This window comes from Nematostella vectensis, chromosome 12 (genome assembly GCF_932526225.1).
Source record: "Nematostella vectensis chromosome 12, jaNemVect1.1, whole genome shotgun sequence".
Classification (NCBI taxonomy): domain Eukaryota; kingdom Metazoa; phylum Cnidaria; class Anthozoa; order Actiniaria; family Edwardsiidae; genus Nematostella; species Nematostella vectensis.
This window is the reverse complement of record NC_064045.1, coordinates 11,656,693-11,678,747: the sequence shown is the minus strand read 5'-3', so window position 1 is coordinate 11,678,747 and position 22,055 is coordinate 11,656,693. Positions and strand designations below refer to the sequence as shown.

General features: G+C 39.0%; 3 protein-coding genes across 3 annotated transcripts; all 3 read right to left on the bottom strand.

The window, feature by feature from the left end:
- Nucleotides 1-1,958: 1,958 nt before the first annotated feature.
- LOC5520555 (DNA-3-methyladenine glycosylase) lies at nt 1,959-7,017 on the bottom strand. The gene is made up of 3 exons (XM_048720250.1): nt 6,589-7,017; nt 4,252-4,648; nt 1,959-2,306 (listed from the first exon to the last, which is right to left on the bottom strand). Exons 1-3 carry the CDS (start codon nt 7,015-7,017, stop codon nt 1,978-1,980), a joined length of 1,155 nt encoding a protein of 384 aa, XP_048576207.1. The 3' UTR covers nt 1,959-1,977.
- Nucleotides 7,018-14,711: 7,694 nt separating this feature from the next.
- LOC5520665 (probable DNA-3-methyladenine glycosylase) lies at nt 14,712-17,743 on the bottom strand. Its single transcript, XM_048719359.1, has 2 exons — nt 16,957-17,743; nt 14,712-15,059 (listed from the first exon to the last, which is right to left on the bottom strand). The coding sequence occupies exons 1-2, from the start codon at nt 17,540-17,542 to the stop codon at nt 14,731-14,733; spliced, it is 915 nt and encodes a 304-aa protein (XP_048575316.1). The 5' UTR covers nt 17,543-17,743; the 3' UTR covers nt 14,712-14,730.
- Nucleotides 17,744-18,742: 999 nt separating this feature from the next.
- On the bottom strand, nt 18,743-19,919 carry LOC125557099 (protein phosphatase 1 regulatory subunit 3C-like). Its single transcript, XM_048719351.1, has one exon. It carries the CDS (start codon nt 19,908-19,910, stop codon nt 19,158-19,160), a length of 753 nt encoding a protein of 250 aa, XP_048575308.1. The 5' UTR covers nt 19,911-19,919; the 3' UTR covers nt 18,743-19,157.
- Between the last annotated feature and the right edge of the window lie 2,136 nt (nt 19,920-22,055).

Sequence of the window (22,055 nt, the reverse complement as noted above, 5' to 3'; positions counted from 1 at the left end):
ACAAGATGCAATATGCTTGGGTTTGATAGCAGTAGAATAGGGGACTTGTGCTAAGAGATCACCTAATCTTTCTGGTTGGCAAATTCTAAACAAAATAATCAACCGAAAAATTAGAAATGACTGCGCCCGTCTCACCAGAGGACGACGAAAAAACAAAATAATGAAACTAAACCCTTTCTGAAAAAAAAAATGGTATTTTTTCGTTAACGCTGAATAATTTGCTTTTCCTTGCTGTTATTTTGCCGCTTAAAGACTAAGAGGGCGCTAGTTTGCCACCCAAACAGTCCGGTGATCTTTTAGCCCCCTATTTATTATAAGGACTGTAGAAAAAAAAATTGACATGCAATCAGGTGGAATTATACATCTAAACTCGACGATCTAGACTTTGCAGATGTTGCAGGGCCGTAGCCAGCAAGTGAGGTACTTGCCTTGATGTTTAGTGTTTCACAATTGAAAATCAGGAAGGACAAGACCAAACTGATAAACTTTGGTGGGAGCAATAGTTGGAGTCGGGAGTTACAATAGATGGACACGAGATGAAGTCGAGGAGTGCTACTTTACGGATGTTAAACATGGAAGATAAATGTAGGAGATGGCCAACAAATAGACGTATTTTACAACCTGTGTCTGAGGAGAATTCTCAAAGTAAAATGAAAAGATCACGTTACCAAGAGACGGCTACTCGAGAGGACGGAGACGAAATTGTTCAGCGAAGAGATTAAGAGAGAAGGTGGTTCGTGATGGGACATGTTCGCTAGGACAAACAGAAAGATAAAGACCGACGTGTCGTGAAAACCTGAAGAAAAATGGAAGAGAGAAAGCCCTAAGACCAGTTGGCGAAAAACAGTAGAGAGATAAAGGAACAGTGCGGGATGGAGGACATGGGATGAGGCAAGAGCTGTTGCTGCCAACAGAACACACTGGAAGCATTTGGTGGAGGCCTCGTGTGCCACGAGGCACAAAAAGAGAGTTAGGTAACAGGCAACATCAAAACCTTTAGATGTAGGCTTGCCAAGAAAATGTCATCGAGTGAAAACTTACATAATTAGCTTACAGAATAAGCCGAAAAACAATTTTTGAATAAGGTTGGATAGCAAAGACGTACCACATTGGACAGTATGAGCAGGCCATTCACTAGAAAATTCTTTTCTCACTCGGTGAAACCCAAACAAGGAATTATCCCATTGAATCAACCTCAGCGTGCAAATATCCATAAGAACAGCATTATTTGTGCCGAAATAGGCTTCAAGATGTCCTAAGGCACTCTCCAGATGTGAAAAAGCTGTAATTTTTAAGCAAATTACAAGCAAAACTGTTGTAGCAAAAGGCTGAAGCAATGCCGTCTCTAGATTGAAAAAGACACTGCAGTGCATTGTTGAAAACTTCAAGGCATACCATCTTGTGTCAGCGGTAGCTTAATTTAACTGGTAGTGTTGAATATGAGATAGGGGGGGAGTTTCTGTTTTCAGTCTTTTTTTCTTACAATTTTGCTCAAAAGCACCCAGGAGTGAAAGGGTTAATAGTATTTTTCCCTCTTAAAAAACAACAACAATTTCTATGTAACCTGTGTTCCATGACATGAGTTGCATGGCGACTGCTTGGGGCACCTTCTTTGCCTTCCAATCAATGATGTTGTTCAGATGTCCACTGTGTTTTCCATCCAAGGTATTATATCACCGGCTCTCTACCCCCTAACTTAGTCCTGGCCTAAGTCTGTGATGCAAGAATTTCTGCGTAGCGTCTGTGGAAATGGAAGGGAGCGAGCAAAGGGTGCTCTTTCCTCACTCCTTTGTATTTCCACTGAAAATTTTAGGCTCGGTGTGCAGGTGATGTTTGAGCCCCCGTTCTGATCGCGTGCTCACATGAACAAGCTGGAAATTAAGCCTACTGTTACTTACCTCAATAATGCTTATTACTGTATGTAGGTCATCCTGGCATTCAAATGTGCTCCCAGTGACTAGTTCACCAAAAGATTTATTAATTTAATTCAGCCTCAGCCTTCTTATCTCTAACACTGACACTTCTACATCCATAAACATAAAATCTCATAGGCTGTGATGAGGCTTCGGCACCATACGAATCAATCCCTATTCTATGAGATGTCACCACCTTAAACCTTCCACCACTATCATCTTCCTCAATCCAAAATCGGTTAGATGTTACCAGATCTTTTTTATTTAGGTTTGTCTTGTTGATGTCTAATGCTTGGCAGAGCTTAGAGGGTCCATTACATAGCTGGATTTCCTTTAGACCTGCTCCCTTGTCCTTGTGTTTAGCTCCTCGGAATTTCCTCATTGTATCAAGTCCTGAGATAAAAGAGATAATTGTTTATAATATATTTGCAGCCTGTTGTTTGAAAAGCAAGGGCCAGGCAAAGAAAATCATCTTAGTGCAGTTCCTAGCATTTATGCAATTTCTAAGCACAAATACGTCCAGATATGTAGCAGCCCGCTCAAAAGGCTTAAACATAACTGGCTGAATTACCTCATTGTTCTATTGAATTGCCATTCTACCTTTTTCTTTTCAATTGTTTTGTCTGTGGTGCATCTATCCAATCAGGAGAAATCTTCTGAGAGCTGCTACACGACCCAATACGCCCTAAGAAAAGTACCCCCAAACTAAACTAATCCATATCCAGTTACTCAAGGATACATAAATGGGACAGGTGATTCTCGTTGTGCCTTGCTTGAAGTAGCCTGTCTAATGAGGAATAGCCTGCCTAATGAGGAATAGCCTGTCTAATGAGAAATAGTCTCCCTAATGAGGAATAGCCTGTCTAATGAGAAATAGTCTGCCTAATGAGGAATAGCCTGTCTAGTGAGAAATAGTCTGCCTATGAGGAATAGCTTGTCTAATGAGGAATAGTTTTACATCGTCTCTACTTTCCTTTATAAAGATAACAGACCAATTAGACGACGGAATTAGATGAGCGTCAATATGAGGTCAATATGTCAGAGTTGGCAGGAAAACAGCATATTTGGAGCACAACTTTGAAATAACTTTGTATGTGTTGAATCTATTCGTTAATTAATGGAATAATCATGAGATGAAAACCCTGAGGAAACATAGATTGCGATAACTGTTTATGACATACACAAGTAATCACATAACAGGACGCAACAAGCAATATATTTTGAGGTGAAGTTGTCGATTGAACCTTTCCGTGCTCAAAGTTTATGTAAGAAGTTTCGCAAATTTATTTGCCATGTTGAATGCTACAAGCTCCTTACTAGATTTGCAAAATTTCTTAAGACCTAAACGAAGGAGGAGGCGACTAAGGAAAGGTTTATTACAAGTAATGTGCATATATCACACACTATCAAATGGCTCTTGTTGGCATTCATCCCCAGGGGGGGACAGATAAAAACAGAGGGGGTGATCGTCGGCAAAATCGATTTTAATCCTAAGGGAGGGCACTTGGGGCGTGGTCAACAGAAACTTTACCCCTAAGAGATAGCAAATTGGGTGTGGTTGAAGGAATTTTTAACCCTAAAGTGTGGCACAATCGAGAAAAACCGTTAAACATCCCCTTAAGAATAGCAATTGGTCGCACTTTATACCCTAAGAGATAACAGAATCGAAAAAAATTCTAAACATCCCCTTAGGAATAGCAGTTGGTCTAATTTTATACCCTAAGAAATGGCAAAATTGGAAAAATCCTTCAACACCCCCTAAGGGATGGGAGCTTGTTGAAATTTTATATCCTAAAAGATGTGACGATCAGCCCTGTCTACTTTTCTTGCCTACAGCAATTGGATTGTATTGTTTGTCCAATGAAAAAAATCTTGAATTTAGATGCGACACTTTCTGGGTGTTCTCACTGCTCTGCTTATTCAGGCTAAGGCAATAAGCATAGCGCCCGAAGTGTTTCAGGATTCTGAAACAGGATTCTGATTGGTCGATGAGGGGAAAAGAATGTGGTTTGGTTTACAGCAGCTGCTTGTAGGGAAGGCTTGCGTGACACTGAGAGCAGCTGCTAAGCAGACCAAATAAGGGATTGCCAAATTATAAACATGTGACCTATGTCTGCCCATCCCCTAAGTAAACCCTGGCAACTCATCTGAATACAATATTTCAAGGAGGGTAATACTAGCTTCATTTATTCAACATTTATTCAACTAATATTTTTTATAGGGTGTAAAGTACTATTGAACATTATTTTTTTAAAGATATTTATAGAGTGTAAATTACTATTGACATTATTTGTTTAAAGATACTATGTATATCATGAATTCAGATATTCATACTAACCCTTGACTGGTTCCAGAGCTCTGACCAGCACACAAGCGCCTTCCTCGCGACTCGAGATATTCAGACAATAATACATCCCGTAGATGAAGTATACGTAAGCCGTTCCTGGTGCCATGAACATCGCTTCGTTTCTCGCCGTTCGCTTACCGCCAAACGAATGACAAGCCTTGTCGGTTCTACCAAGATAGGCCTCTGTCTCCACGATACGACCGATCACGACTTTACCCCCTGTCAACACACGGTATAAAAGCTTGCCGAGCAAATCCTTTGCAAGGTCTATAGTAGAAATATCATAAAATAATCTCCCTAGTCTTCCAGTATGTTGAGTGACGTCCAGTTTTAAACACTTTGATGCGATGTGAACCTCTTTTTTGAAGCCTGGTAGTTTTTTTTGCTCCTAAAATCGGCTGAGCCAGATTTGGCATTGATTTGAAGTATCTGCTATGTTGTTGGTCTTTTTGATTTTTTCTACTGGTGTCTCTTTGAGCCGATTCAATGTCTTTGTGTTTGGAGGATCTTTTGTATATCATTTTGTCCGCCATTTTGGAAGAAAGGGAGGCTTTTTTTTCATTTTCCACAGGTATCCCAAAAATACTGATAGTTGACACAGGGGTCCCAGCTGCCAAGGACTTGAGTATTCTCCTAGGCTCTGTTTCCTGCCGTAGTGGTTTCGGTGCGTACGCGATCCTCTCCCATTAGCGGAGCGCGACGTAGTCACGGCTGGAAACCGAGCCTAGTATTCTCCTTTTTCATCCTCGAACAAACACAATGTATTTAACCGATCTCTAAGAGTTATCACTCAGGCTAAACAGTCAACGGCACCTCCTTACCTTGTCACAGAACTAATCATTTGTTATCGGACGGGAAGAAACACATTTTTTTTCCTGCATGACATCTTTTGGCCAGTCGGCCTTTCTCGTCTTCTCTGGAAAATTTATCCAAGGATAGTATTTTTAGAATTTTACTTGTCAAATTTTTTTCGAGAGGATTTTCGTTACTGACTCGTCAGACAACAAATGTTTGGTCCTCAATGGCATTTATACAGACATCCAGAAGATATGATTTCAACAAGTCAGAAAACTTGAAAACATGCATGCTAAATCGTCCCGAGGGCCACAGTTTGACATATCTATTCTGTAAAACAAGATAATTCTTGTTAAGGGTAAATCGCCCCAGGGCAAGGAGTAATGTGACTTCTTCTTTTAAATATATATTCAGTAATTACGCAAACAACCAGAGATTTAAGTGAAAAACATGGCAAATTGTTACCTTATTTTAGCATAATCACAAATGTGTGTTGAATAGACAGTATATAGTAAATCACTACTGCGCAAAATCCTTATCTTTACAAAGGAAGGTAGAGACGATGTAAAACAGGGAAATAAAAATGGGAAATATGCCCATTTGACGAATAGTGGTTAAAGTTTTTCTTTTTTAATTCTCCATGCTTGCTCAATGACATGATGCAAATTTGTCAAGGATTTCTTTTTAGCCTAGATATCAAATTACCCTTTCTAAAAGGGGGCGTCACTTTTCAAGTGTTTACAATTTTGAGTAGTACGTTTTTTTAGTCTGGTCGCGAAACCTCTGGTTATCTCTTTGAAAACGTTTTTTTGCGAAATTAGCTTATTCATATTGTGAGCCATATAAAAGCATCGATTGTTTCACAAGTTTCTCATAGTTTTATTCAAACTGCGTCGTATAACTTATAATCTGATAACAGTTTTCCAACTATTATTATTCTAATAGTTCTCTTTCTCTTCAGTTTTTCAAACTTCGATGTACATGAATAAATCTTCTGCATAAATCGTTTCCACTCATAGCATCTAAGACAGCATCATTAATAGCACGACTTGTCTAATGTAAAACAAAATATCTGCTTGAATTAACTTAGACGTTGGTCTCACTACAAATTGTTATTTATTGCTAGACTTCACTTGGCTTTGTCCGTCTAGTGATGGCTGGCGTTGTTATGAAGACTCGACTATGCATTTCTTTGGAAACAAATGACTAAACTTCTGTCTACGGTCGCCAACTAATTTAAATGAAAACTCTCAACTCAAAGAAACGAGCCGTCTTTCATTCGCAACACTTCACAGTAAAATTGTTGCCTCTGTTGTTATCCCAGTATTCTTGCCTATTCTTCTTAAAGCAAACTGCAAATTCAACCGTACCTCCGACATAAAAGCATTTCGGAAGGACCAGCTTAAAAATGAACTTGTCAAATTTCCCTTCATTTGTTTGCAGCAAATGAGCCGCCATGCAGTCTTGAAAATGGATCCAGTGGTCGATAGAATACCGCGCGAAGACTTCCTTTTCATACGAAATATTTCGCACCCTGATAAGACCAATAAGCTCTAAGTTCGAGCTACCGCCCATGTATGCATTTTCCAAGCAAACCATCTGCGTTCGCATTCGTTCCAGGAAATCTGGGCTTGAGGCTGGTTGTGGAAAGCAGCACTTTAGATACGTCTTGGATAGTCCATTTGCCCCAGGATATCTGCCAGGGATGATGTTATTATTTTCGTCTTTAACTTCATAAATTTTCCGACTATTTATTTTCCTGCGAATGAACGCCTTGTTTACATCTTCGTAGCTCGAAGTTGGTGTGATATGTTTCACCGACACTAGCTGTTTTCCGAGAACGTCAGCAAATGTCACGCTCTTGTCGTTGGTATTGTTCGCATTTTGAACATTTTGGGAATCGAAGGTACCGGTTTCTTCGCCTGATATTTTTCGTTTAAGGCAACTAATGGGCTCGGCCATGTTTGACCATAAATTGACACAAGCCAAAGCTGCCATAACAGCGCAAGCGATGTGAGACTCACGCATGCGCAAAACAACATTTGGATCACGCAGATCAAGAATACCAGCACGTCCCTCTATGAATATATAATTTAATCCCACTTTTCTAGTATAAACGCGAAAAATAAAGTCTTTTTGCATTAAAATTGGTAATAGGAAATATTTATACTTTATTTGATATATAAACTCTTAATCTTAGAGCTTTAAATAAATCATAACTATAAAGTTTTTTTTTAATATTTGTGGCGAACTGTTATCAGGTTATTTACCTGCAAAAAGGGCTTTCAAAAATGCCACGGCGCTTTCGAAAGGAGCCAATCTGATGTCTTTTCGTCTAGACTTCGCGAGAGTGACACATCAAATTACGTTTGAAAACTCAATTTAATTCTGCATTTTATATGAAGAAATCTGCTGCTTTTCGTTTGGATGTACCTATACATGCTACACGTGCTGCGCGTGAGCATTTTTACTCACCCAACCCCCGCGCTTTGGCATTTACATCTTGTTGTTTGCCGCTGTTTTGTGACTTTAAATAATAAAAAAAAAAAACATCCTATTTGCACTATTAACACCGACAATTTCATTCTAGCATCAAGGATACATTCTAGCATCAAGGATGACATTGAGAAAAGCCGTACTTAAACATCTTAAAAGTATAGCTTCCTTTGGCTTAGGAAACCTGAGTATCTGTGTCTGCTGTATAAGCGGTCACAGGTCAACGTTCAAAGCGTTACGTTCCTCGAGCCACTTAGTCATGCTGACTGAAACAAACACGAGATAACGGAGGAGGCTCTGGGAACGAGAATGCAATCAAAGATGAATGCATGGATAAAACGCGGGAGTTAGTGGGGGAAAAGTCTGACTCTGATAATCCTTGGTTGCTCCGACTATATGCAGTTGTAAAATTAAATTTTAAAAGCCTCTCGCCCGTCTTCAAGCCAATCTTTTTCATTTGACGGCCAATTTTCTCTGCCAAGACATCTGCTTAAAATCTGACACAAATGAACGCTTAAGTGATATTTTATATCCTTCCTCTAAAACAATACATTAGACCATGCTTTAAAAAAAACGCGTACAAAAGTAGATCAATTTAGCGACAGTGTGACGTAATGTCGGGGATTTTGGCCAATAGTTGGAGGAGGGATGTAAATAACTTTTAGCGTGCTAACCAAAACGTCTCCGGTATGTGAAAGACGCTCTCTATCATCTCTTGACATAAGAAAAGTAGGTAAAGGTTTACCATTGATTGATTGAATAATTTACATATTAATTAGACTACGAGTTCGAGTTTTCTATGACCAAGAGAGCATAAGATAAGAGAGGGACACTTTAGTATTACCCGCGAGCCATGTCGATTCCGAATCTGGCTATTTTTAGTAACCACCAACCCACCACTGCGCGTGAGGATTTCCTCCTTTTACTTTGTCCTACAAAGAGACCATAATATATTAGTGGTCTCTTGGACCTACTCCCCCGTGGGTTGCGTGTTGTTGTTTTGCCAACTCGATAGTAATAAAAAGAGATCATGAACAATAACTCGGAAAAAAAAAAGAAAAAACAAGTCTAACAAGCGAGATTGGCAAATAAACTTAAATAAAGTTAAGTCAAGGAGAAAGAAAATATCGACGAGCGAAAAAATGGCTGTGATACCGCGTTTGATACAAATCCTCCAAATCACTCCAGCTTGCATAATATACTTAGCCGCATTGTCACCAGTTTACTTCCGGACGATTATGTTACAATCTCCAATGATTTTAACGGAAAACGCGAAAAATATTTCAAAATATTAAAAGCAGTGTGTATATTGCAAGTTGCTTCGAGGATGTGTTTGATAATTTAGAGCGGATGGCATGTTAAATATCTCGGATTCTAATAGATTCTTTTGTCTTTAACGGGTGAGGTTTCCGTCGGAACCCCGGAAGTGAACTGGTGACAATGCGGGTTTAATAATAGAAATGTCTAAGACAACATCGAAGAAGTACAGTAATAACTCCCTCTTTATTTTCTCACTATTAGAGAAGCTCAGATACTTCAGGTTGCTGGCTCTGATAATCACAAAAATGCATTCCTTCGCTACAAGGATGGTTTTATGAAATATATTTTTTCTTGGATTCCTTCTCAACTAACCGGAATATTCACAAAAATCAATATCATATCTAATCTACAGATTTTGTTTGACCATCAGGAAGATAATAAATGTTTGAGAAACCACAAAAAGCAGCAAGTAGAGCGGAAGCGGTGTTTGAAGCACGAGGTTTTCCTCTCTTGAATTTGAATGAAATCCCTGAAGTCTTTTTTTTTACACGTTTTTGGAATCTTGCAATTCTCGAAGTACTACATCCCCTTAATAAACCGCAACTGACTGTATCCTTGATGCTAGAATAAAATTGTCGATGTTAATAGTGCAAATAGGATGTTGTTGTTTTTTTCAAGTCACAAAACATCGGCAAACAACAAGATGTACTTAAATTGCCAAAGCGCGGGGGCTGGGTGAGTAAAAATGCTAACGCGCAGTGGTGGGGTGGTGGTTACTAAAAATAGCCAGATTCGGAATCGGCATGGCGCGCGGGTAATACCAAAGTGTCTCTCTCTTATCTTATGATCTCTTGGTATGAATTATTTCTTTGCCTTTTTAATCCCCTTTTCTTCCATTCAAGCTAGACATCAATTGCACAGGTCTTGGAGAAGTCAATAAAGCGTCATTTGCTTTCCCGGGTGAACCCTATTCTTTATCACCACCATGCGAAGATAAGTTCATAAATATCGGATTTTAACAGTTTCTCTACAGTTTCTTGATTCAGTGGACTTTGATGGATTCCATAACCAACGAACGACCCTAAAATCAAACTCTGCAATCTCTTTTCTTTACATTTTGACACAAGAGCTGCTGTTATTGTTTACCAGAGCACTGGTAAAACGAATAAATTCACTTTGATAGGTTTTTGGCTCAAAAAAAGCGGGACGAAAACAAAAAAAAGACGAGCTAGAAAGTAAGAGCAAGTCTTCGTTCAGCAAATTTCGATTTCAAATCTCACTGCGCATAAATTGTGCGCATTGTTTAGGTCAAGGTTAATGAGGCATTGTCAAAAACTTGCAACACGCCGGCATTTTTTCGCGCGCAAAAATTCAAAATAAATTCATTTATATTATAGATATGTTTCTTTTATTACCACAAAAAGACCGGGGATAGTTTGTAGGAGGTGTTTAGGGTATTCAATTAATTATGTTCCTATTATTTCTTCTACAATTTTCAGTGTTTATGACTGGACAAAATAAAGAATTTAAGTGCATTTAAGGATACCGTAGACCCAAAGCGGTAATTACCCCGATCGTCCCGGCAAAATCGCTCGCGCTCGCGTCGGATTAAGGCAAATGCCAACAAACCATATATCAATTTAAAGCTTAGTGATTGTACTTTCCTCCTGAAATAATCATTTTTATACGCGCTTAATTTTGAGTGCTTTTGCCTGGTCCGAAGTGCGAAATCTACCACTTTTAAACATGCGAATTATTTATACACACCAAAAGCGCGTAACCTCCCGGGATCTGCTTTATATCTTTCGTCATGTACTGAACTGGCAAACCATGTCTACATTTGACGTCACACAGCTTCGTTGATTAATAATCATGGGTCAAAGTTAGGCGTGGAATAAGTTTGCTTCTTTGGCTACAGCGCGCTAATTAAGACCGTAGCAAAAAAAGCTATTGATTATCCGCGGCACGGTGTGACAGAACAATATCTATACTAGACGCTTGCCAAGTTGCGCAGGAATCGGGCGGTTAGAAGTGTACCTTTAATGCACATATTTAAAGTAAGATGGGGTGAAATTTGATTGCGAGATATCGGGGATTGGAGTTGTGTAAACATTAGAGGCAGCGTGACAGTAATGACAGACGAAGAGCAAATAGAGCCGCGTATGGCAACCAATCACATTGCACGCTCTACGCAGCGGGAAAACTCTTAGGCGCTCAAATGTCATAGCGCTAGTCGTGCAAGCGAAGGAAGATGCCTAGACCGAAGCGAGCTTGCACCGAAGAAAAGATGAGCGCGGAAAACTTAAAAAGACCGCGAACGGAGACAACTCAATGTTTTGGGCTTTCTTCCTCGCTTAGCCTTCTTGGAAGGAAGCCAAGGATTCTTACTTAATCTTGGCGTAGTTTACAACTATGCAAAATTTAGAGTAAACGCTTATAAAGTTGATATAAATACGGATAAATCTCGGATAAAACGTCGATAATGATACCGACGCGCTTGTATGCAGGGGATGTAAGAGGGAAAAGCCGTAAAACTAAGTTCCCCGGATGTTGATCGCGGAACTTTGAGCTAAGTAAACAGGATTATGGAATTATTGACGCCTTTGAGAATAACGCTACACTCGTTCGAATTCGGTTTTTCTTGAATATCTGGCGGAGTATTTAAGATTTTGGTGGTATTTTTTTGCTAACATCTAGAGTGTGCCTGTTGTCATCGAATGGCATAAAAATATTTCACCCGAAATGAAGCCATTTGGGTCTACGGTATCGTTAAGACATACCCGAAATGTACTACTGTCTATAAGTTCCATTTAAAGGTCAGTAGTAACTTTAATTGGATTCAAGTGTTTATTTAAGGATTCTTAAATGTACAAATAACTTTAAGGTAAGTTGTCTTAAAGACATTCGTAACTTTAAACAACTTTCTTGCTCTTTATTGATTACTTAAAGTTATCAAGAGATTTAATCTAGACGAAATAAAAAAATTAAGTTACATTTAAGTGGGACTCTTATAGTCAGTAGCAACTAGATATTAACGTAAATGTAGTGTTGACTTTAAGTAACTTTCTTTGCCTTTATCGAAAACTTAAAATCTTTAGGAGATTTAAGTGTCTTTCATTAGTTTTAAATTTCATCATATTCGTTGGACTTTATTTTTCCGTAGTTTGGAAGTAAATTAAGTTTCTAAACTAATATTTTTGTGGCATATATCGCTTTTTTTATGTCACTTTGAATGTTGTGCTTTAATGTCCAGACAGTATTCAAGGCACAAGAGTTTCTGTGGGGCTGACATTGATGAATATAACTAGAACTGTGGGAGGAGTCTTTAGACGGATCAGGTAAGGGATTGCTGCACGTATAGGTGTGGGGTCATATGGTAATAATGATGATGATGATGGCGTATGATGACGACGACGACGATGATAATGATTATATGATAATGATAACGAGTATGAGATGATGATAATGAGATAACGATGGGAGGGGATTGCTAGTTGCATGTTGATGTCGATTATTAGGAGTATGCAATGATAAGATTGTAAATATGATGTTGAGATGATATGATGATGATGGTGAGTATAAAATTATGATAATGAATCAATACAAAAGGTCCAAATAGTCGTGATGAAGAAGTCGTATTAAAGACGAAAATTTGGCAGGGTCGAATACCAGTTTTTGGTGTATTGTATTATGATAATGAGATAGTGATAAGATTGTGATAATGAGATGGTGATGATGATATTTGTAAAATCTTGATTTTTATCCTTTTAATTCACAAACAACTTTGCAAGGCCGATCGGCTATGGAACACGTGAGCCATCCGAGCCCACAACACTTACAGCGGTCCACTCACCAACACAGGCATCCCGGTCAGTACATGACACTTCCTCCTCCCTAGCTAAACATACTACAACACATCCAACGAAATGTGTGTCCAAGTCCTGGGGAAACAAAACAAGGGTATTAAACCGGTAGTTTTTTCGGTGTTACAGAGCACCAAGATGGCGTTCATCACCTCTAGCTAAAGCACCAAATCGGTGTTCTCAGACAAATTCTCAAAGCACCACACAAATCACTACTCTCGCCGTTTGTCGCCAGATTGCACAAACATGGAGTCTTGTTTTGTCAGCTTTGTCGGTATTGACAAATCGACAAACGCGTTTGAAGGCACATAACCATCGCACAGAGGACTGACAAATTGCCACTGACAAATTTTGTCGACATGTGGACTGACAAATCGACAAACGCGTTTCACGGCACATAACCACCGCACAGGCACTGACAAATCAACACTGACAAATTTTGTCGACCTGTCGACTGACAAATCGACAAACGCGTTTAAAGGCATATAACCGCCGCACAGAGCACTGACAAATCGCCACTGACAAATTTTGTCGACCTGTCGACTGACAAATCGACAAACGCGTTTAAAGGCTTATAAGCACCGCATAGAAGACTGACAAATCAGCACTGACAAATTTTGTCGACCTGTCGACTGACAAATCCGACAAACGCGTTTAACGGCGTATAACCACCGCACAGAGCACTGACAAATCAACACTGACAAATTGTGTCGACCTGTCGACTGAGTTCAAGGCTCAATTGCCTGTTCTGTTGTGTGTTGACTTAGTTGGTTCTTACCTTGGCCGTGAAGGTTTCCCTTGGTTCCCAAGGTTCTTACCTTGGCCGTGAAGGTTTCCCCTTGGTTAAGTCTTTCATTACTATAACGTCCTCAGACACCCGTAAAATATAGGCCCAACTCTTAAACGTCAGAAATGCAAACTAAACATCACCAGACCCGGATTACTCATGGATTTATCCAAGGCATAGACGGCCTTCAAAAGCGCATTTAAGAAATGTAATAGAATTGACAAACATTTCATACAAAAAAGACACGAAATTCCGAATTACAAATAGAGACAAGCAAACACAGATCAAGTCACAAATAGATACCGTTATTGCGCTCCGTCAGGTCCCATTTTACAGCAATCAGTCACAATAATCAATGCTAGAACCTCCATTAGAAGCGAGTCACCATTGTTAGCCTATTTTGCATGCCTGCACTGCATCATGGGAGTCTTGGAAAAACCTTCACAGAGAGGCGGGCAAACTCCTCCACCATAATAATAACAGTTTTTTCCCCAAACAAAACATTTCCAGGTCCAAGGAACCCAAAATAAGCCGGAAAACAATTTTTGAATAAGGTTGGATAGCAAAGATGTACCACATTGGACAGTATGAGCAGGCCATTCACTAGAAAATTCCTTTCTCACTCGGTGAAACCCAAACAAGGAATTATCCCATTGAATCAACCTCAGCGTGCAAATATCCATAAGAACAGCATTATTTGTGCCCAAATAGGCTTCAAGATGTCCTAAGGCACTCTCCAGATGTGAAAAAGCTGTAATTTTTAAGCAAATTACAAGCAAACTCTGTTGTAGCAAAAGGCTGTAGCAATGCCGTTCCTAGATTGAAAAAGACACTGCAGTGCATTGTTGAAAACTTCAAGGCATACCGTCTTCAGTCAGCGGTAGCTTAATTTAACTGGTAGTGTTGGATATGAGATAGGGGGGGGGAGTTTCTGTTTTCAGTCTTTTTTTCTTACAATTTTGCTCAAAAGCACCCAGGAGTGAAAGGTTTAATAGTTTTAAAAGTCTGTGATGCAAGAATTTCTGCGTAGCGTCAGTGGAAATGGAAGGGAGCGAGCAAAGGGTGCTCTTTCCTCACTCCTTTGTATTTCCACTGACAATTTTAGGCTCGGTGTGCAGGTGACGTTTGAGCCCCCGTTCTAATCCCGTGCTCACATGAACAAGCTGGAAATTAAGCCTACTGTTACTTACCTAAATAATGCTTATTACTGTATGTAGGTCATCCTGGCGTTCAAATGTGCTCCCAGTGACTAGTTCACCAAAAGATTTATTAATTTAATTCAGCCTCAGCCTTCTTATCTCTAACACTGACACTTCTACATCCATAAACATAAAATCTCAAAGGCTGTGATGAGGCTTCGGCACCATACGAATCAATCCCTATTCTATGAGATGTCACCACCTTAAACCTTCCACCACTATCATCTTCCTCAATCCAAAATCGGTTAGATGTTACCAGATCTTTTTTATTTAGGTTTGTCTTGTTGATGTCTAATGCTTGGCAGAGCTTAGAGGGTCCATTACATAGCTGGATTTTCTTTAGACCTGCTCCCTTGTCCTTGTGTTTAGCTCCTCGGAATTTTCTCATTGTATCAAGTCCTGAGATAAAAGAGATAATTGTTAATATATTTGCAGCCTGTTGTTTGAAAAGCAAGGGCCAGGCAAAAAAAATCATCTTAGTGCAGTTCCTAGCATTTATGTAATTTCTAAGCACAAATACGTCCAGATATGTAGCAGCCCGCTCAAAAGGCTTAAACATAACTGGCTGAATTACCTCATTGTTCTATTGAATTGCCATTCTACCTTTTTCTTTTTAATTGTTTTGTCTGTGGTGCATCTATCCAATCAGGAGAAACCTTCTGAGAGCTGCTACACGACCCAATACGCCCTAAGAAAAGTACCCCCAACTAAACTAATCCATATCCAGTTACTCAAGGATACATAAATGGGACAGGTGATTCTCGTTGTGCCTTGCTTGAAGTAGCCTGTCTAATGAGGAATAGCCTGCCTAATGAGGAATAGCCTGTCTAATGAGAAATAGTCTCCCTAATGAGGAATAGCCTGTCTAATGAGAAATAGTCTGCCTAATGAGGAATAGCCTGTCTAATGAGAAATAGTCTGCCTATGAGGAATAGCTTGTCTAATGAGGAATAGTTTTACATCGTCTCTACTTTCCTTTGTAAAGATAACAGACCAATTAGAAGACGGAATTAGATGAGCGTCAATATGAGGTCAATATGTCAGAGTTGGCAGGAAAACAGCATATTTGGAGCACAACTTTGAAATAACTTTGTATGTGTTGAATCTATTCGTTAATTAATGGAATAATCATGAGATGAAAACCCTGAAGAAACATAGAGTGCGATAACTGTTTATGACATACACAAGTAATCACATAACAGGATGCAACAAGCAATATATTTTGAGGTGAAGTTGTCGATTGAACCTTTCCGCGCTCAAAGTTTATGTAAGAAGTTTCGCAAATTTATTTGCCATGTTGAATGCTACAAGCTCCTTACTAGATTTGCAAAATTTCTTAAGACCTAAACGAAGAAGGAGGCGACTAAGGAAAGGTTTATTACAAGTAATGTGCATATATCACACACTATCAAATGGCTCTTGTTGGCATTCATCCCCAGGGGGGGACAGATAAAAACAGAGGGGGTGATCATCGGCAAAATCGATTTTAATCCTAAGGGAGGGCACTTGGGGCGTGGTCAACAGAAACTTTACCCCTAAGAGATAGCAAATTGGGTGTGGTTGAAGGAATTTTTAACCCTAAAGTGTGGCACAATCGAGAAAAACCGTTAAACATCCCCTTAAGAATAGCAATTGGTCGCACTTTATACCCTAAGAGATAACAGAATCGAAAAAAATTCTAAACATCCTCTTAGGAATAGCAGTTGGTCTAATTTTATACCCTAAGAAATGGCAAAATTGGAAAAATCCTTCAACACCCCCTAAGGGATGGGAGCTTATTGAAATTTTATATCCTAAAATATGTGACAATCAGCCCCGTCTACTTTTCTTGCCTACAGCAATTGCATTGTATTGTTTGTCCAATGAAAAAATCTTGAATTTAGATGCGACACTTTCTGGGTATTCTCACTGCTCTGCTTATTCAGGCTAAGGCAATAAGCATAGCGTCCGAACTGTTTCATGATTCTGAAACAGGATTCTGATTGGTCGATGAGGGGAAAAGAATGTGGTTTGGTTTACAGCAGCTGCTTGTAGGGAAGGCTTGCGTGACACTGAGAGCAGCTGCTAAGCAGACCAAATAAGGGATTGCCAAATTATAAACATGTGACCTATGTCTGCCCATCCCCTAAGTAAACCCTGGCAACTCATCTGAATACAATATTTCAAGGAGGGTAATCCTAGCTTCATTTATACAACATTTATTCAAATGATATTATTTATAGAGTGTAAAGTAATATTGAACATTATTTTTTTTAAAGATACTATGTATATCATGAATTCAGATATTCATACTAACCCTTGACTGGTTCCAGAGCTCTGATCAGCACACAAGCGCCTTCCTCGCGACCCGAGATATTCAGACAATAATACATCCCGTAGATGAAGTATACATAAGCCGTGCCTGGTTCCATGAACATCGCTTCGTTTTTCGCCGTTCGCTTACCGCCAAACGAATGACAAGCCTTGTCGGTTCTACCAAGATAGGCCTCTGTCTCCACAATACGACCGATCACGACTTCACCCCCTGTCAACACACGGTATAAAAGCTTGCCGAGCAAATCCTTTGCAAGGTCTATAGTAGGAATATCATAAAATAATCTCCCTAGTCTTCCAGTATGTTGAGTGACGTCCAGTTTTAAACACTTTGATGCGATGTGAACCTCAACTCCACCATTTCCCCTTTTTTGAAGCCTGGTAGTTTTTTTTGTTCCTAAAATCGGCTGAGCCAGATTTGGTATTGATTTGAAGTATCTGCTATGTTGTTGGTCTTTTTGATTTTTTCTACTTGTGTCTCTTTGAGCCGATTCAATGTCTTTGTGTTTGGAGGATCTTTTGTATATCATTTTGTCCGCCATTTTGGAAGAAAGGGAGGCTTTTTTCATGTTCCACAGGTATCCCAAAAATACTGGTAGTTGACACAGGGGTCCCAGCTGCCAAGGACTTGAGTATTCTCCTAGGCTCTGTTTCCTGCCGTAGTGGTTTCGGTGCGTACGCGATCCTCTCCCATTAGCGGAGCGCGACGTAGTCACGGCTGGAAACCGAGCCTAGTATTCTCCTTTTTCATCCTCGAACAAACACAATGTATTTAACCGATCTCTAACAGTTATCACTCAGGCTAAACAGTAAAACGCCACCTCCTTACCTTGTCACAGAACTAATCAATTGTTATCGGACGGGAAGAAACACATTTTTTTTCCTGCATGACATCTTTTGGCCAGTCGGCCTTTCTCGTCTTCTCTGGAAAATTTATCCAAGGATAGTTTAAATATTTTTAGAATTTTACTTGTCAAATTTTTTCGAGAGGATTTTCGTTACCGACTCGTGAGACAACAAATGTTTGGTCCTCAATGGCATTTATACAGACATCCAGATAGAGATATGATTTGAACAAATCAGAAAACTTCAAAACATGGACGCTAAATCGTCCCGAGGGCCACAGTTTGACATATTTATTCTGTAAAACAAGATAATTCTTGTTAAGGGTAAATCGCCCCAGGGCAAGAAGTAAAGCGACTTCTCTTTTTTTTTAAATATATATTCAGTATTTACGCAAACAACCAGAAATTTAAGTGAAAAACATGGCATACTGTTACCTTATTTTAGCATTATCACAAATGTGTGTTGAATAGAGAAAGTATATAGTAAATCACTACTGCGCAAAATCCTTATCTTTACAAAGGAAAGTAGAGACGATGTAAAACAGGTTCCATTTATGAAAATGGGAAATATGCCCATTTGACGAATAGTGGTTAAATTTTTTTTTAATTCTACATGCATGCTCAATGACATGATGAATATTTTAAAGGATTTATTTTTAACTTAGATATTAGTCACCCTTTCTAAAAGGGGGCGTCACTTTTCAAGTGCAATTTTGAGTAGTACGTTTTTTTAGTCTGGTCGCGAAACCTTTGGTTAAACAGGTTAATGCCAGTTGGGTACTATCTAGATGGATTTATTTTTTTCCGCTAGATCACCAATGATTTCGACTCTTTCCTTCCCATTACCGGTATCAATAAATGTTCTTTTTCAAATAATGATTGCAATGATATGCTATACAATACCTTTTAAAAAAACATCGATTGTTTTACTTGTTCCTCATAGTTTTATTCAAACTGCGTCGTATATCTTATAATCTGATAACAGTTTTTCAACTATTGCTACTCTAATAGTTCGTTTTCTCTTCAGGTTTTCAAACTTAGATGTACATGAATAAATCTTCTGCATAAATCGTTTCCACTCATAGCATCTAAATAGAACGACTTGTCTAATGTAAAACAAAATATCTGCTTGAATTAACTTAGACATTTGGTCTCACTACAAATTGTTATTTGTTCCTACTCTTCACTTGGCTTTGTCCGTCTAGTGATGGCTGGCGTTGTTTTGAAGACTCGACTATGCATTGCATCTTTGGAGACAAATGACTAAACTTGTCCTGTCTACGGTAGCCAACTCATTTCAATGAAAACTCTAAACTCAAAGAAAGAAACAAGCCGTCTTTCATTCGCAACACTTCACAGTAAAATTATTGCCTCTATTGTTATCCCAGTATTCTTGCCCATTCTTCTTAAAGCAAACTGCAAATTCAACCGTACCTCCGACATAAAAGCCTTTTGGAAGGACCAGCTTAAAAATGAACTTGTCAAATTCCCCTCTATTTGTTTGCAGCAAATGAGCCGCCATGCAGTCTTGAAAATGGATCCAGTGGTCGATAGAATATCGCGCGAAGACTTCCTTTTCATACGAAATATTTCGCACTCTGATAAGACCAATAAGCTCTAAGTTCGAGCTATCGCCCATATATGCATTTTCCAAGCAAACCATCTGCGTTCGCATTCGTTCCAGGAAATCTGGGCTTGAGGCTGGTTGTGGAAAGCAGCACTTTAGATACGTTTTTGATAGTCCATTTGCCCCAGGATATCTGCCAGGGATGATGTAATTATTTTCGTCTGTAACTTCATAAATTTTCCGACTACAAATTTTACTGCGAATGAACGCCTTGTTTACATCTTCGTAGCTCGAAGTTGGTGTGATATGTTTCACCGACACTAGCTGTTTTCCAAGAACGTCAGCAAATGTCACGCTCTTGTCGTTGGTATTGTTCGCATTTTGAACATTTTGGGGATCGAAGGTACCGGTTTCTTCGCCTGATATTTTTCGTTTAAGGCAACTAATGGGCTCGGCCATGTTTGACCATAAATTGACACAAGCCAAAGCTGCCATAACAGCGCAAGTGATGTGAGACTCACACATGCGCAAAACAACATGAGGATCGAGCAGATCAAGAATACCAGCACGTCCCTCTATGAATATATAATTTATTCCCACTTTTCTAGTATAAACGCGAAAAATAAAGTATTTTTGCATTAAAATTGGTAATAGGAAATATTTCTACTTTATTTTATCTTAAAACTCTTAATCTTATAGCTTTAAATAAATCATAACCAAAAAGTTTTTTTAATATAGGTGGCGAACTGTTTGACCTGCAAAAAAGGCTTTCAAAAATGATAATACTGCGCTTTCGAAAGGAGCCAATCTGATGTCTTTTCGTCTAGACTTCGCGAGAGTGACATATCAAATTACGTTTGAAAACTCGAGGTCGCGTTAGCAAAAGTAGTAGTACAAACTAAAATCCTATTTGGTGGTTTTAAGGGGATTATCACTTTGTCTTCTCCTCCATGGTTTAGTTTTCTTTAGATTTCTTACATTTCTAATTCCAAGATATCCATGGTGTAGTAATGGCGAATTTATTTGCACAGCATTCTTGTTATTGTGCATTTCTAATAATTCCAATAGAATCAAAAAGCCCAAACTGTCGCGATCTCGTACCAGAACAATGAATACAATACTCCAAAAACTGGAAATCGACTCTGCCAAATTTTCGTCTTTAATAAGACTTCTTCAGGGCAGACTGAAGAAGGTGAATCGTTACAAGCTTATTTACATCAGAATAGTGGCGCGAGACGCAAAAACATTACAACTGACAAAAACGCGCATTTTCTAGAATAGCGCGCGCTATGGATAAAAAGAATTTACACATCTCTACGTGGGTTCCTACTACAAAAAAAGTCATCACTATTAAGACCCCGCGGGTAGATAGACTTAAGCCGATAAGCCCACTGGCCTTTCCTTTCCCTAAGCTGAGCCTCAGAGTTACACTTATCTATAAGTTGTACCATAACAATTATTAAGACCTAAATGATTGTCGCAATGAAAATGTTGATAGATAAGTTCATCCTTAACTTTTTCACTAACCGGTAAACTAGGGTGCTTATTTAACCTACTTTTATGATTATTAAAACGCTTCCTAAAACTATTGATAGTAGACCCTACGTATTGCTTGCTACACATAGAGCAAGTAATTAGATAAACAACAAAATCTGAGTTACAGTAAGTCAAAATTAATGACATATTTCTTATTAGTAACTGTACTGCGAAACTCCCGCCCTGTCTTAAGAAAGTTACACACCCTACACCTTTTACCGCCACACTTACCACAACCTCTAACCTGAGTACCATCCTCTTTAAGAGAGGAGTGCACCAACATATCCTTTAAACTCCTAGGTTTCCTATAAGCCACCATAGGTACCCTACCAATAGCACCCCTACATCTACTAGAAGATTCTAGAACTGGCTGTAAATTACGAAGAATACCAGGTAAATTAGCTAAAGCTGGATGAAAAGTGACTACAAAAGGTACACGATAATTCCTACCTTTACGCCTGTCTTTCAATGTGTCGACCCTAGGAATACGTCTAACCCGGTCAACTTCCCTCCCCACAAACCTGCTGTCATAACCCCTATCAACTAAATAACCTTGTAACTCTAATACCCTCTTTTCGAAAGAAGAGTCTTCCGAACATATCCTACGGATACGTAGTGCCTGCCCAAAAGGAATGCCTTTCTTACCAGCAGACGAATGACAGGACGTATGAAAAGATATTGATGCTTATCAGTAGGCTTACTATTTAAAGATCTGTAGATATTAACCCATCCCTAAGAGTAAGTGAAACATCCAAAAAAATTACCTGACTAGTGGACCACTCAAACGTAAATTTTATAGTTCTATGTATAGAGTTCATGTGAGCCATAAACTCTCTCAGAGTGTCCTCACCTTCAGTCCAGATCATGAAAATGTCATCGATATACCTACGCCATAAATAAGGCTTAACTGGAGAAGAGTCTATGATTTCCTTTTCAACTTTAAATCATTCTTAAATCATTTTTGAGTGTCAATCATTTTTAGCCCCCTAGTTTACCGGTTAGTGAAAAAGTTAAGGATGAACTTATCTATCAACATTTTCATTGCGACAATCATTTAGGTCTTAATAATGTTATGGTACAACTTATAGATAAGTGTAACTCTGAGGCTCAGCTTAGGGAAAGGGAAGGCCAGTG